Source organism: Eurosta solidaginis, chromosome 2 (genome assembly GCF_040869045.1).
Source record: "Eurosta solidaginis isolate ZX-2024a chromosome 2, ASM4086904v1, whole genome shotgun sequence".
Lineage (NCBI taxonomy): Eukaryota > Metazoa > Arthropoda > Insecta > Diptera > Tephritidae > Eurosta > Eurosta solidaginis.
This window is the reverse complement of record NC_090320.1, coordinates 209,346,004-209,369,422: the sequence shown is the minus strand read 5'-3', so window position 1 is coordinate 209,369,422 and position 23,419 is coordinate 209,346,004. Positions and strand designations below refer to the sequence as shown.

At 36.2% G+C, this 23,419-nt stretch overlaps 1 protein-coding gene across 2 annotated transcripts in view; it reads left to right on the top strand.

Annotated features, from left to right (window-relative positions):
* Window positions 1–23,419, top strand: part of beat-IIIa (beaten path IIIa) — a 267,160-nt gene that overhangs the window by 146,019 nt on the left and 97,722 nt on the right. For both annotated transcript variants that reach the window (XM_067769858.1, XM_067769859.1), the window contains one exon: window positions 18,449–18,657. In XM_067769858.1, the coding sequence (XP_067625959.1) occupies window positions 18,449–18,657 (209 nt within the window). The remainder of the gene's footprint in view (window positions 1–18,448; window positions 18,658–23,419) is intronic.

Sequence of the window (23,419 nt, the reverse complement as noted above, 5' to 3'; positions counted from 1 at the left end):
GGCTTACTTCCCGCGAAGGTAGAATTCACAGCTCGTTTGTTCAGGCCAATAATATATATATCATTAGCATACGCCAGTTTTTGCAGATTAGAGCTTGTAGATTATTGATTGTACCATCACCGTTTGGTTCTGCTGCTAGAATGGCTTGGATGGGTCTTTCCCCATTCCTAGCGGAGTTGGTGGTGATGGTGTTGTTGTCATTTGGCAGAACTTTATTAACTTTTCAGGGAACTCAAATTCAGTTATAGCAGCGTACAAGCAGCTTCTTTTCGCACCATCAAAGACTGCTTTGAAGTTAACGAAAATATTATGAGAGTCGATGTCTTCTCCAGGATCTGGCGCATCGTGAAAATCTGATAAGATTTGCCAAGTCTTAAGCCGTACTTAAGCCGTTTTGGCTATTGGCTTTAGTTTTTTTCACAGAACGCTAAATAGTACCTTATACGCGATATTAAGCAGGCTGATTGCGCTCTAATTGGCGCGTTTTAATGCATAGCCCTTCTTGTGGATTGGCAGAGTACACTTAAGTTCGAATCTGGAAGAATGCGCTGCTCGTCAGTTACCAGGCTTCCGTTATCGTTCTTTCAGAAATCTGGCACTTTTTTTTAATTCTTCTTCCTTGGTACGTTGAGGTGGGAAACATTCGAAATATACTGGCATTTAAAACAAATAAGGAGTTCCCTCAAAAAAAGACGAAAATGTACGATTTTCCATGGAAAGCTCGATATATGACTGAATGCACCCACACACATATCACCCATACATACGAGCCCATTATAAAAAGCAGAGGAACAGCATTTTACCAACATCAAAAAACAAAGTTCACACACAAGTGAATGTGTCCTTCCTCCTTCTCATAAAATATGCGAATACTTGAATAAAAACAAACTAAATATGTTTTTTACCAACCTTAAGCGACATTAATTTTTATACAAATAAGTAAAACGCATGCATAAGTATGTATGTATGTGCATAGTCCTTTTATTCAAAAGCATAACGTCAACTTTCAGTGCATTTTAACCACAAATTCGACAAAGCTTGTTGGTGTTTTCGGTTCTTAATTTACAAAAGGTATTAAAATCTAAAGGAGCAGGACCTTGAAATATAAGCAATTAAAATTTTTGCATATATGTAGATGAATATTCTTATGTACCAGGGAGGTAAATACAAACTTATGTACCAGGGAGGTAAATACAAACCCATGCATACATTACTATTTGCTTATATATTGATGGAATTTCAAGCTCCTTTAATTCATGTGTATGTACATACATATGAAATTGTCATTCTATGATTTTCAAAAGTGGCACTATTTACAGTGTTAGTTTTCTCTGCTTACTAATTCTCTTGTTGAGTGTTGTTCAGGATGAGTTCTATATATCCAAAAAAACACTCCAAATACTCTACAAAATAAATCAGTAATAATGAAACTATTCCATAAATTTGTTGGATTTGTTATTCTCTAAACTGAGCTGACAAAGGAGGGTGCAACACTCGAAGAATCCTCAGTAGGCAACTCAATAGGTTTGGTAGAAATCAAAAGGAGAAAATAGCGGCAAATGGTCCAACAAGCAGAAAGGGCGTGGAAACAATCTAAGATCACTCGAAAATCCTATGATATTAGACTAACAAAGTTGTTCATATCCCTAAAGAGAGGAGATTTAGGCTCAAGATGCACATACAAACTCTGCACTATAACAGTACGTTCTGGTAACAAGCACCATTGAAATACTAGCCCGACCATCCCGGTAACGATTTAATAAGTCCACTTTGATTGTTCTAGCTCGCCCCAATCCACTAGTTCCGAGAGGAACCTGGGGTTGTCAAAGCCCTACCTATTAAATATGAGTATGATAAATGAATATTTGCAACAGGATTTGCATCGCATTGGTGGGGTTGATAATTGGGCTGGGCGTTATGTTCATATCCTGCGATTGCTAGGTCAAGGCTCCATCTACTAGGTGTGGCAGATTTGCTAGAGCTAAGTCCTAGCAAATGTTTAGTGTTGCCAAGAGAACGGAGTTATCATCACAAACTTAGCCAAAGAACGTACGAAGCAAATGACGCTTTGATAAGACAAATTCTGGCATAAGTTAAGATTTCCTGTACTTTCTTTCCTTGTATGCGTTCATTAAAGCCTCTTAGTCGGGATAAAAAGGCATGAGCTGGCAAAATATTTCAGGCCAACAACTCTCACACCTTGATAGATTTCTTGATATACACCTAAGGGACTACTTGATAAGACTCCTCTTTTCACAGCACAATTTGCGTACTTGATGGGAAAATTCACAGATATTACTACATGGGGTGTTGCGAACAGTGCAGGGATCTCTTCTGCATAAATAAGTTACTCTTCTCAAATCGTCCCCGAGATTGTCGAGCTAGTACCTTAGTGATGTTTGTTACCGGAACGTGCCGGCTCTGCATTCGGCAAAGGACCATCAATATCGATAACTCTACCCAAGCCTTTCAGGGAGTGACTATATTGCTGCAACAACAGCAACAACAGAGGAGCTAGGACGAGCGAAAATTAGTAAGCAGATATGTAACTCAACTGAAAATCGTGCAACGTAAGCGTAATAAGTGTAAGAGTAGTCTTTAGAAGTAGTTTGCTGTATGACGGAATATAAAACGTTAGCGTTGTGTGTACTGTAAAAGTCGAAGTCAAAGTCGAAGCCGAAACCAAAGCAGTACGGCAAGTTTTCAATTTGTTATCGATGAGTCATCGTTTTTTTATATGTATGTTATCGACGAGGTATGACGAGATATTTTTTGGTTATGGAAGTATTATATATTTGCTATCGACAAAAAAAGTTACCAATGAATAACTGATTTTTTGTGTACAAGTTATCGGGTTTTAATAGGTTTAATATCGATTATTCCTCTAAAATGTATGTTTATATTTTCAAAAATCTTTCGACAGGTCATTGATGTGCTATCAAATTTATCAAAGATTGTTATCGTCAAAAAATTGATTTTTAACCACATTGTTAACAATTTGTCATCGGCTTGTTATTCTGTTACTGAAAAAATATCGATTTGATATCGATAAAGTGTTGATTGTTATCGAAAAAATTATCGGTTTATAATCAGCATGTTATCGATTGTCTATCGAAAAGTTATCAATTCGTTATCGAAAAGGTAGCTATTTTTATCATAATTCTTAAGATTTCTATCATAGCGCATGTGTTATCAATTTGTTATCGACGACTCCACTGTTTGCTATGAAACAGATACCCATTAAACTTCACTATAAAATGGATAATACATCTGTAACCGGCTATAATAATAAGAAAAAAAATAATCAGCCGTAACAAATAATTCCCTGTCGATAATTAGGCGATAGTCAAAAATTTATTTGTACGTACCGACTGTTGCAAATAAGAAACCAACGAAGTTTTTGGGTAAAAGTTCGAAATCATTTTGGTGCATCTTTAACTCCTGGGTGAGCTTTGGTTAACTAAAAGCATATACTTTTACACATCGAACTTGACGAGTACTTAGTATTCATGCCTCTTTAAAACGGGTTTATTTAGCTTGACTCTGTGTAGCGAACACAATTTGGCTCATATTTGGAGACCTATGAAAACCAGTCGCCGCTAGGTGGCGCCAGGATCGAGATATTCAAAAAAATCGTAAGTTTGGTCAGATTAGGTTCATATTTGGAAGAATTATTATCTATAGTTCGGTAGAAGTTTCATCAAAATACTTTGGGATTCGAGGAGAGACAAGCATATCTGGCGCTGAGTGGAGTAAAGTCTTTGGAAGGATTATGTATTGAGGGCGTAGATTGTAACAAATAGTACTCCAAGGTAGGACATAGATGTAACTATTCTAGATTGCATAGTCCAGAAGATAATTAGAAACATGTAAAATAGATTTAAGTTAGGCTTAGGAAAGCCGTAATAAATAAATACATTACATTATTACATTACATTACATTACAATTATCAGTAAAGATTCCTTGTAATAATGAGTCACTAAATGAACTATATATAATAAGAAATAATAGGCAATTAACTAAAGAATTAAAAAATTTTAAAATAAAATAATAAAAAAAAATGTTTAAGTTAAACGGTTTCATTGAAAACAATACTTGCATTAAGTAAAAATATATTATTAAAAAACCTTGGATCATGTGGCCTACTGGAGTACCTACCATTATACTCCACTGTAATGCAGCAATGGACCAACTCATGTTTCTACACGAACATATTGTAAGCCGATCATTGCTCGTTTTTAACGATTTTAATCACTACATGATGTTTATTGGACGGTGGGTACTCCATGGAATATTCTGATGTAATGCGAAGCTGGAGTATATGGTCCAGTCCTAGGACATCGCAATGTTAATTGGACCATATTTTTGTATGAATTGTGGTTAATTTGGAGCACTCGGTTGGCCCATAGCGAGTACTCCGTACATGCATACATGGAGTACTCGCGACTTTTGCAGGGTAATACTAAAATCTAGAAAATAATTAGGTAGGTTATAGGTACTAGTCATCACACTCCTAATCAACCTAGGGCGTTGATCAGACAAATAAATAAATAAAAGTGTTAGGCGTGTGAAATTTCTAAAATTGTGAGGCGTAGCATAACCTGGTCAAGGTCCAATTCGTCTTACTTATGATTTTCAATAGAAATTTGTTTTCAATAAAACCGTTTAATTTGAAATTTTTTTTTAATTATTTTATTTTGTTCTGATGTACACAGCAAACGTTTTCAGAACATGATTTGTGACCATGTAAATTAAAAGTCTGGCCTCTTGCAGTTGATGGAACGTGTGAACGATATTTGATGTCCTCTGTGAAGGCCAAGTCATCAGATTCATACAAATGGTGCTATGAACAAGAAAGGCAGAAATACGGTAGAGTTCTGTGACTTATATAAAAGGGGGCGTGACAAGATAATTATAACTCGGAGCTGTTGCTTTTGCCATGAAAAAGAGTCTTCATAATCACATTCACGGCTAAAAATAACAATCTAGCTGCAATCTGCATAAAAGGCCGCATATGCATGATGACAGATGACCCTGCCGACGTTGACAGAGAAACTTTAAAACTGGGTAGGCTCCTGCATAAATGATATTGGTGACCTGGTCAAAGGGTCCTTCTATTCATTGCTAGACAGCAGAGAAGATGCTTATGAAATACTCCTCCCACCTCCCAACTTTGGCGAAAAGAAAATAAAAATAGTCTGGCTAGCAAATAACAAGGTGTTGGAAATTAACGTTCGAGCAGATAGATAAACCCCCAAGCCGAGCTAATTACCTCCGTGCCATCCTACCTATTATCGCATATGAGCTTCATCGCCAGTAATTGCACGCTTTTATAGAATATTGTTCTAGAGCGGTTCTGTTATGTATAATTACACTTATAATGAAGTGGAAGACATACATCGAACTTAAGAGAAGTGAAAATTAAGGGAAGAGAAAATGGAGAAATAACGCTTTCATGTTGTGCATTTCTTAAGGCTACAGGCTTCCCCAACAGGGGCTCTACAGCACCGCAAACAAATGAATTGATAGCAGCGACATTATTACGCTTTTGAAAGAGAATTAATATCAGTGACATTAATTCCAAATCCAAAAGAGAGTTGTCGTTAGAAACTTCTTATGGACAACACCTCCGATCTTTAGAATAAAAGTCGCACAAATTTTAGTTCCAAATTTTAGTTGTCTATTACAATAATACTTACATTTTTTTTTTTTGACATTAATTATTAAAGTAAAAAAAGCGCCACATTTTTTAATTTAAAATTTTCTTTTCATATTACGACCAGCAGACCAGGCAGATGTTGCTCTGCCCTAAATTTGGTCTATCTGCATACATCTTAATAAGCCCTTTCCGTCTAACGCTGCCTCCCCCTCTTATATTTTTCTTAATCTTTTATTCACTCCTCCCCCCGTTTTTTCGATTCATCTATCTCCATCTTCGTCTCACTCTATCCTTTTCTCAGTCTCCTTCTCCTACCCTTTTTTCTCTTCTCTCAAGTTCTTCTCATTCTCCTTCATCTCTTATTGCCAGTCACAGAAGGCGGTCCTAATCCCAGTCCCAGTCCGTCTCTGGTCAAGTTCCCGGAAAAAAGGATCGTAAATACTAATACAGGCAAATTAATACACCAAATTTCAGGCAAATCGAATAGGACATATATAGGTATGTGGGTATTATTAATTAATGTTTTTATTTCGGCTTCGCATGCTTATTTATTAGTTTTGCCAGGTTGATGCTACTAAATCGAATATTACAATGGAAATTACTTTAAAGCTCTTAGCAATAGCTTTCATTTGATATCCATATTACACACACATTGTACAGGTATCCTGGTCGACGTTTTGGCCTATATCTCAAGACTCTTGTCACTCAGCGATATAAAAATTACTCTGTACTAAAGCACACATCAACAGCTTTCACACCTTCTAGGGTTATCCGGGTCCACGATTTGGCCTATATCTCGAGCCCTAGTCACACAGCGATATAAAAATTACTCTGCACTAAACCACACATCAACAGCTTAAATTTGACACCCAAAATGTAAAAACACATGCTAGTATTACCCTGATCAACATCTTGGCCTTTATTTCGTAACCCTAGTCACCCAGGGATATGAAAATTACCCTGTACTAAAGCACCCATCAACAGCTTTCATTTGATATCCATTTTGTGTAAACACATTTTAGGGGTGCCCGGGTTCACGTCTTGGCCTATATCTCGAGACCCTAGTCACCAATAGGTATGAAAACTACACTGTATTAAAGCACTCATCAACATCTTTCATTTGATATCCAACTGTATTAAAACATCCTAGGGGTGCTCTGGTCCGCGTTTTGGCCTTACATCTCGATACCTTAGTCACCAGTAGGTATGAAAACTACCCTGTACTAAAGCACTCATCAACAGCTTTCATTTGATATCCAATTGTATAAAAACATTCTAGGGGTGCCCTGTTCCACGTTTTGGCCTATATCTCGAGACCCTAGTCACCAATAGGATTGAAAACTACCCTGCAGTAAAGCACTCAGCAACAGCTTTCATTTGATATCCATATTTTATAAACACATTCTAGGGGTGCCCGGGTCCACGTTTTGGCCTTATATCTCGATACCTTAGTCACCAATAGGTATGAAAACTACGCTGTACTAAATCATTCATCAACAGCTTCATTTGATATTCTATTGTATAAAAACATTCTAGGGGTGCCCCGGGTCCACAGTTTGGCTATATCTCGAGACCCTAGTCACGAATTGGTATAAAGACTACACTGTAGTAAAGCACTCAACAACAGCTTTCATTTGATATCCATATTGTATAAACACATTCTATACGCATATTGTACAAACACATCCCAGGATTACACAGGTCCACGTTTTGATCTCAAGACCCCAACCAGAACGGGATAAAAAGTATCGTATGTCCGCTCCCTGGTTATAAGCTACATCTCCAGCAATTTTCAGCCAAATTAGTTCATCCGTTCTTATGTTATGTGTAGTATAACTAACACGACTTTCTTTTATATAGTATTTTTCTAAAAAAAAAATCATAACTCAAGATTGGCTAAACCGATTTGGGATTTCAAAATCAACTAACCATCATCTCTCCTTCCTGTATGGAGTGACAATCAAAATGTACACTTCTTTTTATATATATAGATAGATACGATATTTAAATATTGAAAAAATGGCCAGATTTTTTATTCCAAATTTTCGCCTGCGGCGTCTTTCAAAAATTATGGAGTGTAAATTTGGCCAGCTCAACGCAGGTCATATTCTCATTACTCCCAGATCCTTTTTGCTTGGGCGGCGTTGAATAGTCCCAAAGCGTACTTAAGTCAATTGACATTAGTTCTCTTTCTTATTTGGAATTAGTGTCATTGACATTAATTCTCTTACAAAAGCGCATTAATGTCAATTGACGTTAGTTCCATTGACACTATTGTACGTCACCGATACCAGCATATAAGTATTTACCAAGAATTTACATACGCAACATACATAAGTAATTACAAAAATAGCAACAAAACCAGCAAAAAACGTTAAACTGGTAGCTTGAATCCAGCCTATTGATGATAGCTTACACAAACCTACCACGTCTTATAAATACATACATAAAGCTGCATAGACAGTGAATTTATTACATTCACATGCAAATTGCGCCAAACGACCTTATTATGCAAATTGCCAACTGCAAATGGGGAACGAAATTGATTTTCTCCGTAGCATTTAGTTTTCCGCACCGCACTGTTGCATACATAACATAACATAGCATAGTGTTTACTACATTCTTCATAAAATGGAGAAATAACGCTTTCATGTTGTGCATTTGCCTTTTGGCTTCATTGTTCAACAGTTTAGCAGCATTGTTTGTCCTACAAGCAACGCACACACACACACACACACACACACACACGCTTGTAAGCTAAAGCGGTGAAATGCGCAAGCAAACGGCAATGTAGCGAAAAACGGGCGATTGCTCAGTTAGCGAAAAGGCGGTACCACGCCACGGAAGCGTGAAAAAAAAGAAATCACACGCCCACACTTATAACTTTGAAAGGAGCTCGTATGTGCACATTTTCCATATTTATAAAAGAGGAGGCAAGTTTAATTTATGGACCTGTCAGTGCTGTGTAAGCAATCGTTGTGTAAATATGTTTTAGTGTATTCAGATTTATATTTATTATTTACGGCAAATATTTACAAAAATATTACTTCTAAGGATCCGCTATTGCTAAAGCGAATTCGATAGTAATTGCTATCTGCTTCACAAAAAGGCAAGCGGTGCAAGATTTTCTTTGGACTATAATTTCAGTTCTATGAGATAACACGGTAAAAAACGAACCAGTCCTCTTTACGAGAAAGTGTAGTGATATATTTAAGTTGCAAGTGTCGTTAACGTGAAATCCATCACTGAATGCCGCAGGTCCAATAATTAGGTGGCCCAGCACTTCGGCAATAGGGAAAGAAATAAATGATAATAATAAACGCCATATAGAAATGAAAACAGTCACGTGCAAATGGGAAATGATAAACGAAGTATTCGAAGGCGATTGATCAACGTTGCGTATTGTAGGCGAATCATTTAAACATCTAAGTTTTGGTGCGCAACAACGCTCCATGCCATTCGGGAACGAAAGTACTGCCCTTGGCACTACGCACGGTGGGGTATTTGATAAATTTAGCTAAAACAGCAGTTATTTCTGTTAAAAAAGTAGTTGTCTCACTTCATTTTTATGAAAGGAAATATTTGACAGTACGTTCACGGTGTTCCGCGCAGATTTACTATGGATCGAGCCCCCGGTTTCGGAGGGACCCTGAGTCCCTTTTTGGCATTACATGAGATATGTATGCCAATATGGGTATAAAACGAAAATTATTTTACTCCGCATTTCTGTTGATAATTTTAAGTAGGGTTGCCACTTAGGGTTGCCACCTCACCTTCTTTTTTATATTTCTTTGTATACCCACTACCATTTCGGAAACAGCTTAACCGATTTTAATCAAATTTGGTACATCGATATAGTATTACATTTTAAGACTTTTCAGCTAGGTGTTGCCACTGAGGATGTTTTCACAAGGTTGCCGCCTTTTGCCAATAGTGGTATCAGTCTCTTACAAAATTGATCACGACTCAAAAAATCGCGGGTATGCGCAGCCGTTTTTGTTATTAAACTTTGTACTAAACACAAGCTTATGTATTGCCAAAAAATTACTGACATGGTATGCCATGAAAAAAAGATATATCTTTTTGTTTGCAAGGTTTTTCAAAAATTTAATATTCAAAAGTAGTAGTATTACAAGTACCACAAATCAGTTAAAACATGCGGTATAAAAAATCTGACATATGAATTAAAAATACATTTACCTCTCCTAAAAGGAATTGTAACTAGATTTGATTAATACTAAACAAGTGTACAAGTATATAGGTTAGAAGGGTATATTACTTTTTAATCCAAAAGTACATCGAAATGCACACAATTTTTATACAACTTTAAATGTGCGCGGTTGGTTCCGTTGACGTTGCAGATGGGTTTTGGGGTATGTATATTATTCAGTGGACACCTAGGAACGCCATGGAGTATATTTAAAAAAAAATTGGACTATTTTGAAAAACCGACCTCTGGCCAGCTAGATTGATCAAATACCCCACCGTGCTGCGGTCGTTAGTGCTGACTTTAGAGATAGAGATATACTCCTTGGAAAAAAGTAAAAGCATGCTGTGCGGCAAGAGCTGCAATATTTAGAACAATTGGTGAATGAATCGAAGAAAACTGTAACCGGAAGACACTACTCCAACTGTAACTAGAAGAAACTGCTCGCTCACTCTATGATATGTCAGTCGGAACATGGGAAATTTCACATGAAATGCTATTATCCTTTCAGGATATGCTCATTCTTGCACATCTAATATATTATTTCTAATTACTTTTTTATATACAGGTCCTCTTTTCGCGCTTACTTGGAATCCAAACCTTTTGTTTAGCTATATTTTATTAAAATAATTTGTTAAAATAAACGATTGTGAGCACACAAAGCAATATATTTGTACTAGGGCACTGTTGGGAAAATTTGATTGAACTAACACTGCATTACCGGCAGTTGCTAGCATTCGCCAGATGGCAGCGCAAGCGTATGTAAGTTCATAGATGTTTGATTGATAGAACAGCTGATTTCTGTTGATATTTGATATGAGACTTTTATATTTTTTGCGCAAGATACGTACGGGTCCGGCTCGTTTAATATGTATATTTTTTAACTTTTTATATTCCCAACTAAAAATAACGCATTTTCATTTGATGCTTTTCCTTTTGCAAATACCTATTCTCCTATCGAAATGACGCTGTCGCATTAACAATTGACTACTCTTAATCCCATATCCCGCTGTTGTATTTTTAGTTAACTATTCCCATTTATAACTGACTCTTCTCAGTTACAATTGACGCTTTGCTGGTGAGCATTTGTGGATTTGCTATTTAGAAGTGACTATGACTAAGTGCCGTTTACGCGTTTACAAATGGGTATTCTTATTTACAAATGACTACTCTCAATTACAACTGACGTTTCCTCATATCTGAATGACGCTTTTGCATTTAAAGTATATAATTGTCATTGCCACTTTTGCATCTCCATTTGACGCTTTCTCATTTACAACTGGGAATGTTAAAGTCAGGACTTCCGTCGTGCGGTACAACAAGACTATTTTGTTCTTCCTACGACAAAGGACACAATTGCATTCTCAGACCTTACATAAGTCGGGGCTATCGTACTTACGTTGCTAAAACGGGCATCGGATTATCGACTACTGCCGCAGCATAGTCGTACTAAGGATGAGGATACCCACTCTCGATCAACCGAGCTACAATTGTATTAGCAGAGGTATCGAAGCTCGAGCTAACGAGAGGAGGACAAAATTAATATTTGTAGACTCCACGAAATTTGTAAATTAACGGTAGCTGGTGCAGTAATTTTTTTTCGCCCCACACAAAGCAGTAGTCTGTAAAAGTATTTGTCCAGACGCGTCAATTGTTATAAACTTCAACACGTTGTCTATGAATCTATGTTTCAATTAGTTCGAACTGCTCAAAGAAATAGCAATTCTGAGGTACTATTAACGGTTTCTGGTAAATTAATCTAATGCCTCTAAATACATATATGTATGTGCATGGTATATAGAACACCCACGCAATAAAGCTTTTGCTTTTCCACTCATTTTCTGGGGCTTGAGCATTGCAATCTAAAATCTTCAAAAACCCAATCACCTGTTGTGAAAAAAACTTACCACAAAGTCTAAAGAAAATACAAGAAAACAAATTTGGTATGAATTAAACGGCTTATATCTCCTAAACATGTTTTTATGATAAGCTCATTTACTCGTTTGAATTCGAATTGAAGATTCATAAATTATTCATAGAACACAGGGGTGGTCTTAAAATGGATTAAGAATTATAGAAACAAGAAATTTTTCTGGTATGCATATTTGCAGTAGCAAGTTTTTATCGTTGGTTTTTGATAATTATTTTTTGGAAGCTCTGTAAGCTTATTTTTAAGTCAAATATGTTCATATGGAGCAAATTGCGATTAACCTTAAGAAAAAAGCGTAAGTATGAAATACTCGTGAAGTTTGATGTGCAGCCGTACTGTTATTTAACTAGAGAACTTATGTTTTTTACGTTAACTATAACTTGCCCTGGCGATGAAGCTAAACCACAAAAGGAGTAATTTTATTAGTAACAAATAAATTCGAGCGTTTTTAGATTTAGATTCGCCGGCTTGATCTACTATCGGATTGTTATCGATTAGCGATAGCGAATTATCATCACCAATTTATCGGTTTATTTTGTGCTTGTTATCATCGACTCAGGGGCTACTTATTGGTTTCTTATCGGTAAGTTAAAGGAGACGTTACGGATGTGTCATCGGTTTTATATTAAGGCTTTTTCTTTTCATAACAAAGTCGATAACATATCCATAACACCGCTGTAAAACACATTGACAATGTTCCCACAAAAAACGATATTTTTTCGATATCAAATTGATAACTTTCGAATAATATTTCGATACATTTTCGATAGAGAATCGATAACATTGTGCTATATAGTCGGTGGCATACCTATAGCAATTTGCTAACAAATCTATAAATTTTCGTTAACAAGCAGATACCTTTTTCATAACATATCGGAACATTTCGATAAATAATAGATCACTTTTCGGAAATCAATACCTTTTATTTTCTATAAGAAAACTATCACTTTTCGATAAGAAAACCGGTAACTCACTGATAACTTTTGTTGTCGTAAGTAACTTGTCCATACCTCGACTAATAAGCACCTGAAATTAAACCGATAACTCGTCGATAAGAAATAGATATCACGCCCATAACCCGTCTATAGCAAACCGACACATTCGATAACAAAATGTAAACACTTCAATAACAAGTTGAAAACACGTCTTGCCTTAATTTTCTGTCTGATTTCGTTCAAATCAACTCTATTGCATATATTTCTCGCACATTAAGCTACTGTATAGTAACTACACTTAGGATTATATTATGTTTTACGCCATTCGACTGCTTATGTTTATCCTTTCCTAATACTTACATTCTGGATTTTTCTATACCGTGAGCAAAAATGTTTCGACATCAAAAATATATATAATTACAATAATAATTTGGCGCATTATACAACTACTGCTTTTATCGTGTTCAATAAAAATTTGCTGGTCTACATGTTTCCAGCACCGAACTGTCAAAACAAAGGCAGACGCATTTTTTGCTGAGAAGGTTTTCATGGCAGAAGTGCACTTGGAGGGCTTGTCTAATCATTGCCGAGAAATGGTCATTTTAATATTTTGGAAACTTGTTTAAGCTCTATCCATCCTGAGCTTGCGCAGATTTCAATTCCACGAGTGCCTTTAAATTAGTACAGCTGCTCTTAATATTTGCGATACAGAAGTTACAGCTCTCAAATTTAGTAAATACACACATACAACAAACATAGACAAATATGAACATATTGACTGAGTTCCAATGAACACTTATCCAGATACCGATAAAAATTTAAGACGTAAATGCAACAAGAGCGTTGTGATCCTGATATTCGTCGAGACAAATTTAGGATCCACATGGTGAATCTGTTGATCACATTTTTTGTGGTAGATTTTTGACAGCTAATCCTTTTTTCTTGCTATAATTTACAGGCATATGCACTATGGTGTCTAATAATTACCAATTTTTTCCACTTCTCAGAACTCAAGCCAAAGACAGCTAAATCAAGGACTAAGAAACAAATTTTTCAAAGCGGAGTCGAATCTCGCCAGTGATATGGAAAATAGTCCGTGTGTATTTCTGCCATGAAAATTTTATCAGTGAAAATTGTATCTGCTTTGCAGCTGCCATTCAAAATCTGCATAAAACGTCTAGACCCCTTTGTTGTTGTCGTTGTAGCGATAAGGATATTCCCAGAAGGTTTTGAGGACTGTTATCGATATTGGTGATCCTTTGCTGGATATATATCTGGTACGATACTGTAACAATCTCAATTAAAGTACAAGCCCCACCATCTCAGGAATGGTTTAATAGGACCATCCCTTTGAATCATTTCAGTATTTTAGTAGCCTCTAACGACAAGCGTACCTGCTGTGGGTATATTCTAAGCCCCCTAATCCGCTGGAACCTGTCCAGGTGTCATCCTATTAATTTGTAGGAAAAACTATAAAGGAGCTCGAAGCAAATTGGAAGACCAAAAGGTAAATCGCGCCAAGAATTTATTTATTTATTTCTTTCTTAAACAAAGTATGAAAAATACAAAACCCACGACAAACTGTGCAGTTATTTTTTGGACATAGCTTCTGAGAGAAATACATCCTTTGATATTTGCCTTAGCCGATTGTTACCAGGCCCAAAACGCATCTTTTGATACCACTCCCGACATATAACTTTATATGAAAATATATTTCGCATTTGTGGCAAGATCTAAAGCAGCGGTCCTTATTTAGTGAAATACTTATTGGCGCCACTTCACACGTATTTTTATTCTCTTTCGCTTTTATTCGTATTTAGTTGTCGCTGAATGAGTAGCAACATCGGGTGAGACTATTGTTTATTTGCGCATTTGCGAAAAGATATTTTGCAAACAAACGCTCATGCGCAGAATGCTTTCATGGTTTAATGTTAACAATTTATTTTGTTTAAATTTTTCCTTAGACTCAAGCAATAAAGTCGTATTTGTGTGACTAATTTACGAATTACTTTTTGTGTGTTAACAAACATGCGTGCATACGTCTTATATCATTGATTTTTCATCAACAACTAAACTACTACCAATAAGATGATTTTAGTTTTACTCGCACAGCCACAGTTTTTATTTTGGGAAACGCGGATCTAAAGAACGAATAATACTAGTTTTTTAACTTCATCGGATCGTTCCAGTGTAATTTGATCGTGATCCAGAGCTAGCAGCTCGTTGGAATGCCCTTATTGGAGACAACAGGAGAACAGATGTCTTATTTAATTGCTGCCTATCATTGCCGCTGCAGCCAGCTACTCTGGCACTTGCATATAAATTGCTATTTCCATAGCAAATTCATAAAAACGCTTTTATTCTGTGTTTAAAAATAGAGCTTTCACAGCAAGCAAATGAGACATCAGCAGTCGCATATTTTCTTAAAGCTAAGGAAATAATTGTGTTGCTTTTGCTTTCATAGTTCAAATAAACAACGAATCTTAAATATATGCAACAACAAAGGATGCAAATTACTCATACATGCATGCTATCTTGCGTGTATGTGTCTGTGTTATTGCAAAGGATGTGAATTTTGCCACAGATGCTGGCATAACTTTTATATTCAACGAAAGGTGCAGCACACCAGCATACGTTTATCTTTTGATGTCATACTCACATGTGCCACATACACACTCACACATGCAAATGTAAAGTTGACATAGTATAAGCAAACACTTATTTGCATTCAAGTTCACATGATGTGGATGTGCTTGTTTTGTGAGTTCTTTGCACAAAAGCATGTGGCACGTGAGAGGAATTTTTCCTGCTAATCCGTTATTCTCCCATTTGTGTGTGTCTCCTAAAGCCAACGCATTGCAGTTTAGTTGTGAAGTATGCATGTTTGTTGTTGCTGGTAAGCTCAAAAGGAGTTGAAAACTTATACACACACACACATACTTACTAATGCATTGTATATTCACCATTCATCTTAGTTGCATCATAAATGTTAGAGCCTGCTCTTAATGATATTGCATCCTAGGCTTAAAAGTTCATTGTTTTGCAGTCTTCACTTACTTGCACAATGTTTTGTTTGTTAGGGGTTATGCTTTTGTTATAACTTTACTTTACAAATACGAAAAAAAGTATGTTTGTACGAACGGATGTGCGCACTGATGATGATCTTCCGCGATTCCATAGTTTCTACAAGCTTTTTTCATTTATCTTTGCTTTCTTTATGCATCTGTATACGGTTTAGGTGTCCTTCATCTCTGTCTAGGCGTTTGTCGCGTATTTGCTTTGTCTCAGCGTACATAATGCTGCGTCATTATGCGTTTCTTTAAAAAAATTTACATATGTCAGTTTACATGTGAATAGCTATTTCCCTTTGCGCAAGATAATATTTGTCCTCAGACACAGTCATCACTTTTTTTCTGCTTTCATACATACATACTCATACATTGTATCTAATAATTTATCATGTGAAGCTATGAAATGAAAGCCATTATCATCACCACCTGCGTCACTGTCTAGGGGAGCTTTACGGAGATATTTGTTGCAGGGTAAAAAAAAAAAAACTAATGGATCTTTAGTATTGAGCCTGAAGAAGTCAAAGTGAGTTCATCTTAAAGTCAAAACTTTTTACATTTACATGCAAAGAGCCATAACGTACATTAGGAAAATGACGTGCTTCAAATAATTTCCCCTATTATAGTTGAAGACTCGTTTGAAACTAACATTTCGACTTCTGTTGCGAGTAGTTTGAAATGATTGTCGTTGTCGAACAAAACATTTCATGATGTGTAAATTTCAGTCTAGAGCGCCTAACTTGATGGAATACGAATTTTGGCAAGTTATAAACTTTCCTAATTTGCGCTTAACCAGTTAGCCGGTTAAAGCCGTCCAAAAAGGCTAGCCAGTCGCTTCTTTTTTTGGTTACCTGGCTCCAATTGGTCACATCAAGGGAGATTTAATCCTTTTTCACCTGATCTTTCCAGCGGAGTTGGGGCCGTCCTTCTCCTCTGCTTCTATAGGTAGGTTCCGATAAAAATACTTCCTTTTCCGGAGCTCTATTTTCTACTCGCATAACATGGCCTAGCCAGCGTACCCGATGCGTTTTAATTAGCTGAACGATGTTGATGTGTGCGTAAAATTCGTACAGCTCATCATTAAATCTTATTCGGTACGCGTCATCGCCAACGCGTAGAGGCCCATAAGCCTTTCGAAGAACTTTTCTCTCGAACACTCCCATAGCCGTTTCATCTGATGTTGTCATGGTCTGCACCATAAAGAAGGACCGGCACGATAAGTGACATCTAGAGCATGACTTTCGTTTGCCGAGAGAGGAGTTTACTTTTCAATTGCCTACCTACCCCAAGGTAGAACTTATTGGCAAGAGTGATGGATTTCAGAGCTGATATCGTTGTTAGTGTTAATACTGATTTCCAAATAAACGAGGTATTTTACTATTTCGGAAATATGGCTGCCAAAATTAGAGTGGCTGCCAAGGCGCATATGCGTTGACTCTTTACTCGATAACAGCATTCACAATCAAACCCATTTTATTTATTTTTCCTGTTTAGAGTAAGCAGAATTTACGGCGCGGATTGACAAATGCTCTCAGAGAGCTGGTGTGAGAGTCGAGTTGTGAAATCATTTGCAGTCTGTTGCGATTGCACCGTATTTAAGCTTTCTCCATGTTTTTCGTTCCCTAATTTTAGCCACGCAGAGGCGGGCACGTATGGTTTTCACAAGCATGAACGTCCATATTCCACGCTGAAGCTGCGCTTATTTGCATGGCCACTACAATAAATTTCACAATTTTCAATTGTCTTATTTACTAGCTCTGTCCATCGCATTTCTTGGAGACGGTGTTGTCGTATTTTGCTTTCACTATGATATCAACTAATCAAACCATTGTCCTTGAAACATTTGCAGGCATTCTCATCAGTAAAGGGTAGCCTTCTTATCCGAAACAATTAAGTTTCATCGGAGTGTGGTTTTATATATATTATAAATATTTATCGTTCTGCTTGATTCGAGACAGATGCCCGCGTTCAGCTGCACCTTGTGTTATACAGACGCCGATGTTTCACCTAGGTAGCCCTGAAACCGATCATGTCAGAGTGGTCTAACCAGTTTCTCATATTAGTTCGCCACTAAAAATCCGCTCAGTGGCTACCAAAAGGATACTTGGCCACAACGGACCTGCATTAGTGATCTATTTGATCCGCATGCAAAAGAATTGCTCTCTCCGTTCCCTGGTGCATGGTGGTCAGAAGCTTTCCTCATATCCGTGGTCTTCTATACACGACTCCACCCTTCGCCACTTAATCCATCGGTCTTTGGTAATGATTCCTCGTCCAATTATTCCGACATATGTATAAACAAACATAGAAAAATTATGTACCATATCTAAGTAAAAATAAATGAAGCAGAAGACAAATGGGAAAAATTTGTATAACACCAAGATGTGGTGATGGTCTGATGCGTTTGTAAACAGTCCTATCATCGCAGGAATGCGGGATAAATCCAACTTCCGGGAGAAAATGCTTTGAAGAGATTTACAAGGTATAATCGAAACAGCTGTGGCCCTTATTCGTCCTGATGTTGAGTTGTTTCAATTTTGTCCTAAACAATTAATAAAATAAACTTCAAATAATTGATTACAAAAAATGCGTGAACATAAACAAAATTATTTTATTTTAATATGCATTTCCACCTCCTCTCATTTCAGACATATCCCATTCACTTACAATGACAGAAGTAAAAATACCCAATCACATAATGCGTTTCAAAAGCGCTGTACTTGGCTGTCGCTATAATCTAGATGGCGAGTCATTATATTCAGTAAAATGGTACAAAGATGGGCACGAGTTTTATCGATATTTACCGCGCGATAAACCACCCGGACAAGCTTTTCCACTGCCAGGAGTGAACGTTGATGTAAGTACATATATGCAAATGTGCATTCGTAGGAAATGATGACAATGGAAAAAAATTTATATATATATCAGGATGCACAAAATTAAAATAGGTGTGATTATAATAGACCCAAATTTTCACGCGATAATTTAGATAAAGCCACTTAGATTAATTGAACTGAAAAACAACAAAGATACAATAATCTTATATACAAAATTCTCGTGTCACAGTTTTCGTGGTTGACCTCCTTCGAATCGGCTCGACCGGTTCTCAAGAGCATATTGAGTAGGTCTGAGAATCGTATGTTATCGGTTTTTCATACCCTAAAATGGTAAGGGTTGTCCACGCCTCACACTTTTTTCATTTGAGACAAAACTTTTATTTTTTGAAGTTATGGTTCTTTAGGCGGCGTTATATTTCTCCTGTAGGTGTGTTTTGTCACTCAACTCCACCTAAACGAAAAGACTGATTTTGATAAAATTGTGTTTGTATGTTCAATAGGGGCTTTACGATGTTTTGGATGAGGGATCGCCACCCCATAAACGCTTTCACGCAATTGTTTTTGTAAAACGCTCAGGCAAGCGCACCACACATCCCCGCGCGCACGCATTCTATCCTCTCGGTAACAATCGAATGTATTCTGCTGTACCCATTAGGAACTAAACTGCTATAATTTCGTATAAAATGACTTTTGAAGTAATATTTTCGGGTATATTTTTGGTTCACCTGTACGAAAATATTGAAGTTTTGTTTGATTTATTTAATAATTAAATTTTAAAATAAACAAAATTTTTGTTGAAAGTATTTTTGAATGCATTCAAGAAAACAATGCTATACGTTAATTTTGAAAGCTACCAAGTCCGATTGGGTTTGTACGTGCCAGCGCAATTTCGGCTCGCTGATTGGTTGTCGCTAATTTTTTTAGAAAACAAAATGAAGATTAGACATGCACTCACAAAAATTTATTTCGTCTCACTTGAACTAAAAAAAATTTATATCGTCTCACTTGAACTAAAAAATGTTGGCGAGTAATTGAAAAGAATTGATCTTTGTTCAATAATGCACTTTATTCAATACCGGTATAATGAAAACAATGTAATGGCAATTATTATACATGCAAAAGATCTTATATAGGAAAATGTAAGAATGACAGGAGATGAAGGAAAGTGCAAAAACTGGTGATATTCGTGCTACCATATGTACTTATAGAATATGATGGTTACCGAAGTGTAGCGAAAAACAGAGCAGTTGCCTTTACATTAGAACAGGTATGTTATGCTTTTAGCATTCCTCAACAAATTTAATATGGAATATACATATTAGTGATAAGTTTGAATATCTACATGCATGCTTTGTTTCACCGTTATTAACCGGAAAAGTTAATTTAAGATTATCCCTCATTTATCTAATAGAATATAATGAAAAATAACCGGGTTTTTTAACCGGCTTTATTTAGCTTGACTTTGTGTAGCGAACAGAACTTTGTAATCGAAATTTAACTTGAAGCTGATCTGAATATAGAAAAACTTTATCACTTTCCTTCATTAAAGTAGGTTTTAAGTGAATATAATATTTCAACATACAATTTCTATTTTTTATAACTTGTCTCGCTGACTTGAAAAATAGCTTTTCTAAAAGATTCCAAGACTTTGAAGTTATCAGTAAATGTTACCAATTTTTTTATACTCATGACATGCAATGCAAATGAGCAGAACCAAGAACTCCAAGTGGAGCTATGCGAATTACAATGCGACTCTGAACTACATTTACTAGATTTAAAAGGCATTGATTTTTGGAAAGTTGTAATCAAGGAGAAATATCCCTTACTCCGTCAAAAAATTTTAAAATTTTATACAATGTTTGGTAGTACGTACATTTGTGAAAGCTCCTTTTCATTCCTTAAGCAAATAAAAACAAATAACAGAAATAGAGTTACAAATCAGCATTTAGAAGCGCTTCTGAAATTATCAACCACAAACATCAAAATAAATTTAGAAAAATTAGTTGCGGACAATTTGCAGTAGGTTAATATCTCCTGTTTCATCCTTCTTTCCGAAATATTATTAAATAAAAAAAATTAAAAACAAGACAAAAAAATGTAAAAACTATGCAAAAAATAAAAACAAAAAAATATAAAAGATTAAATTAAATAAATGAACGAATTTTTCTTTTATCAGAACTACAAAATTATTATTATTTATATTATTTTGTTTCTAAAAAACAAAACAAAAAAATAAAAACCTCAAAATATAAAAATAAATTTAAAAAATATAAACAAAAAAAAACTATAAAAAATTAATTATAACAAAAATCGAATGGATTTACCTTCTATCAGATTTACCAAATGTATAATTTTCTTTCTAAAATAATTCATTTTATGAATTTTCGAAGTTTTTACAGTGTACTTTTTACTAGCTTCTTCGCCATTTTTTTATTTTTGGATTTCAAAGTAGGTGTGGCCACGCTTCCATAAGAAGCTTGTGGCGATCCCTGTTTCGGATTCACAATTTGGTCATAGAAATTGACCAAGGCCGACCTAGTAATCCAAATAATCTTATTTTCGGCGCGATTCGCTTGAAATTCGGTACAGGAGTACTTCCTTTCCTCTTTAACAAAGATTATATGTGAAGCCGACCTATTCTTCATAAAACATTTTATGTTGCAATTTGATTGAAATTAGGAAAGTTGGCCAGGCTGATCCTTGTCATAAATGCTATTAATCGTGTGAACCCGGAGCTTGTTTCTGTGAAGTTCCTCTCCGAAAGTAGAGCATGAACCTACCTATTCGATAAAATTCTGTTTACTGTTTAATTTTCCTGAGGAAAGTGGAATAGGGACCGGTATATTCTATCAAATTCTATTCATGGTTCGATTTGCTTGCAATTTGGTATATATATAGCCCTTTTTATACTCAGTTGAGCAGAGCTCACAGAGTATATTAAGTTTGATTGGATAACGGTTGGTTGTACATATATAAAGGAATCGAGATAGATATAGACTTCCATATATCAAAATAATCAGGATCGAAAAAAAATTTGATTGAGCCATGTCCGTCCGTCCGTCCGTCCGTCCGTCCGTCCGTCCGTCCGTCCGTCCGTCCGTCCGTCCGTTAACACGATAACTTGAGTAAATTTTGAGGTATCTTGATGAAATTTGGTATGTAGGTTCCTGAGCACTCATCTCAGATCGCTATTTAAAATGAACGATATCGGACTATAACCACGCCCACTTTTTCGATATCGAAAATTTAGAAAAACCGAAAAAGTGCGATAACTCATTACAAAAGACAGATAAAGCGACGAAACTTGGTAGATGGGTTGACGTTATGACGCAGAATAGAAAATTAGTAAGATTTTGGACAATGGGCGTGGCACCGCCCACTTTTACAAGAAGGTAATTTAAAAGTTTTGCAAGCTGTAATTTGGCAGTCGTTGAAGATATCATGATGAAATTTGGCAGGAACGTTACTACTATCACTCTATATGTGCTAAATACAAATTAGCAAAATTGGATGAAGAACACGCCCACTTTTTAAAAAAAAATTTTTTTAAATTCAAATTTTAACAAAAAATTTAATATCTTTACTGTATATAAGTAAATTAAGTCAAAATTCAACTCCAGTAATGATATGATGCAACAAAATACAAAAATAAAAGAAAATTTCAAAATGGGCGTGGCTCCGCCCATTTTCATTTAGTTTGTCTAGAATACTTTTATTGCCATAAGTCGAACAAAAATTTACCAATCCTTCTCAAATTTTGTAGGAGCATAGATTCTATGACGGTAACTGTTCTCTGTGAAAATGGGCGAAATCGGTGGAAGCCACGCCCAGTTTTTATAGACAGTCCACCGTCTGTCCTTCCGCTCGGCCATTAACACAATAACTTGAGCAAAATCCGATATATCTTTACTAAACTTAGCCCACGTACTTACCTGAGCTCACTTTTTCTTGGTATAAAAAATGGGCGAAATCTGACCATAACCACGCCCACTTTATCGATATCGAAAATTACGAAAAATGAAAAAAATGCCATAATTCTATACCAAATTCGAAAAAAGTGATGAAACATGGTAACTGGATTGGTTTATTGACGCAAAATATAACTTTGGAAAAAACTTTGTAAAATGGGTGTTACACCTACCATATTAAGTAGAAGAAAATGAAAAAGTCCTACAAGGCGAAATCAACAGCCCTTGGAATCTTGGCAGGAATACTGTTAGTGGTATTGCATGTATAAATAAATTAGCAGTACCCGACAGATGATTTTCTGGATCACCTGGTCCACATTTTGGTCGATATCGCGAGAACGCCTTCACATATACATCTAAGGGCCAATCGCTTTTAAAACCCTCATTAATACCTTTAATTTGATATCCATATCGTACAAAAATATACCAGAGTCACCCCTGTCCCACCCTAATGGCGATATCTCGAAAAGGCGTCCACCTATAGACCTAATGCCCCCTCCCTCTTAAAATACTCAGTAACACCTTTCGTTTGATACCCATATCGTACAAATATTCTAGAGTCACCCCTGGCCCACCCTAATGGCGATATCTCGAAAAGTAGTCCACCTATAGACCTAGTGTCCACTCCCTCTTAAAATGCTTAGTAACACCTTTCGTTTGATACCCATATCGTACAAACATTCTAGAGTCACCCCTGGCCCACCCTAATGGCGATATCTCAAAAAGGCGTCCACCTATAGACCTAATGCCCACTCCCTCTTAAAATGCTCAGTAACAGCTTTCGTTTGATACCCATATCGTACAAACATTCTAG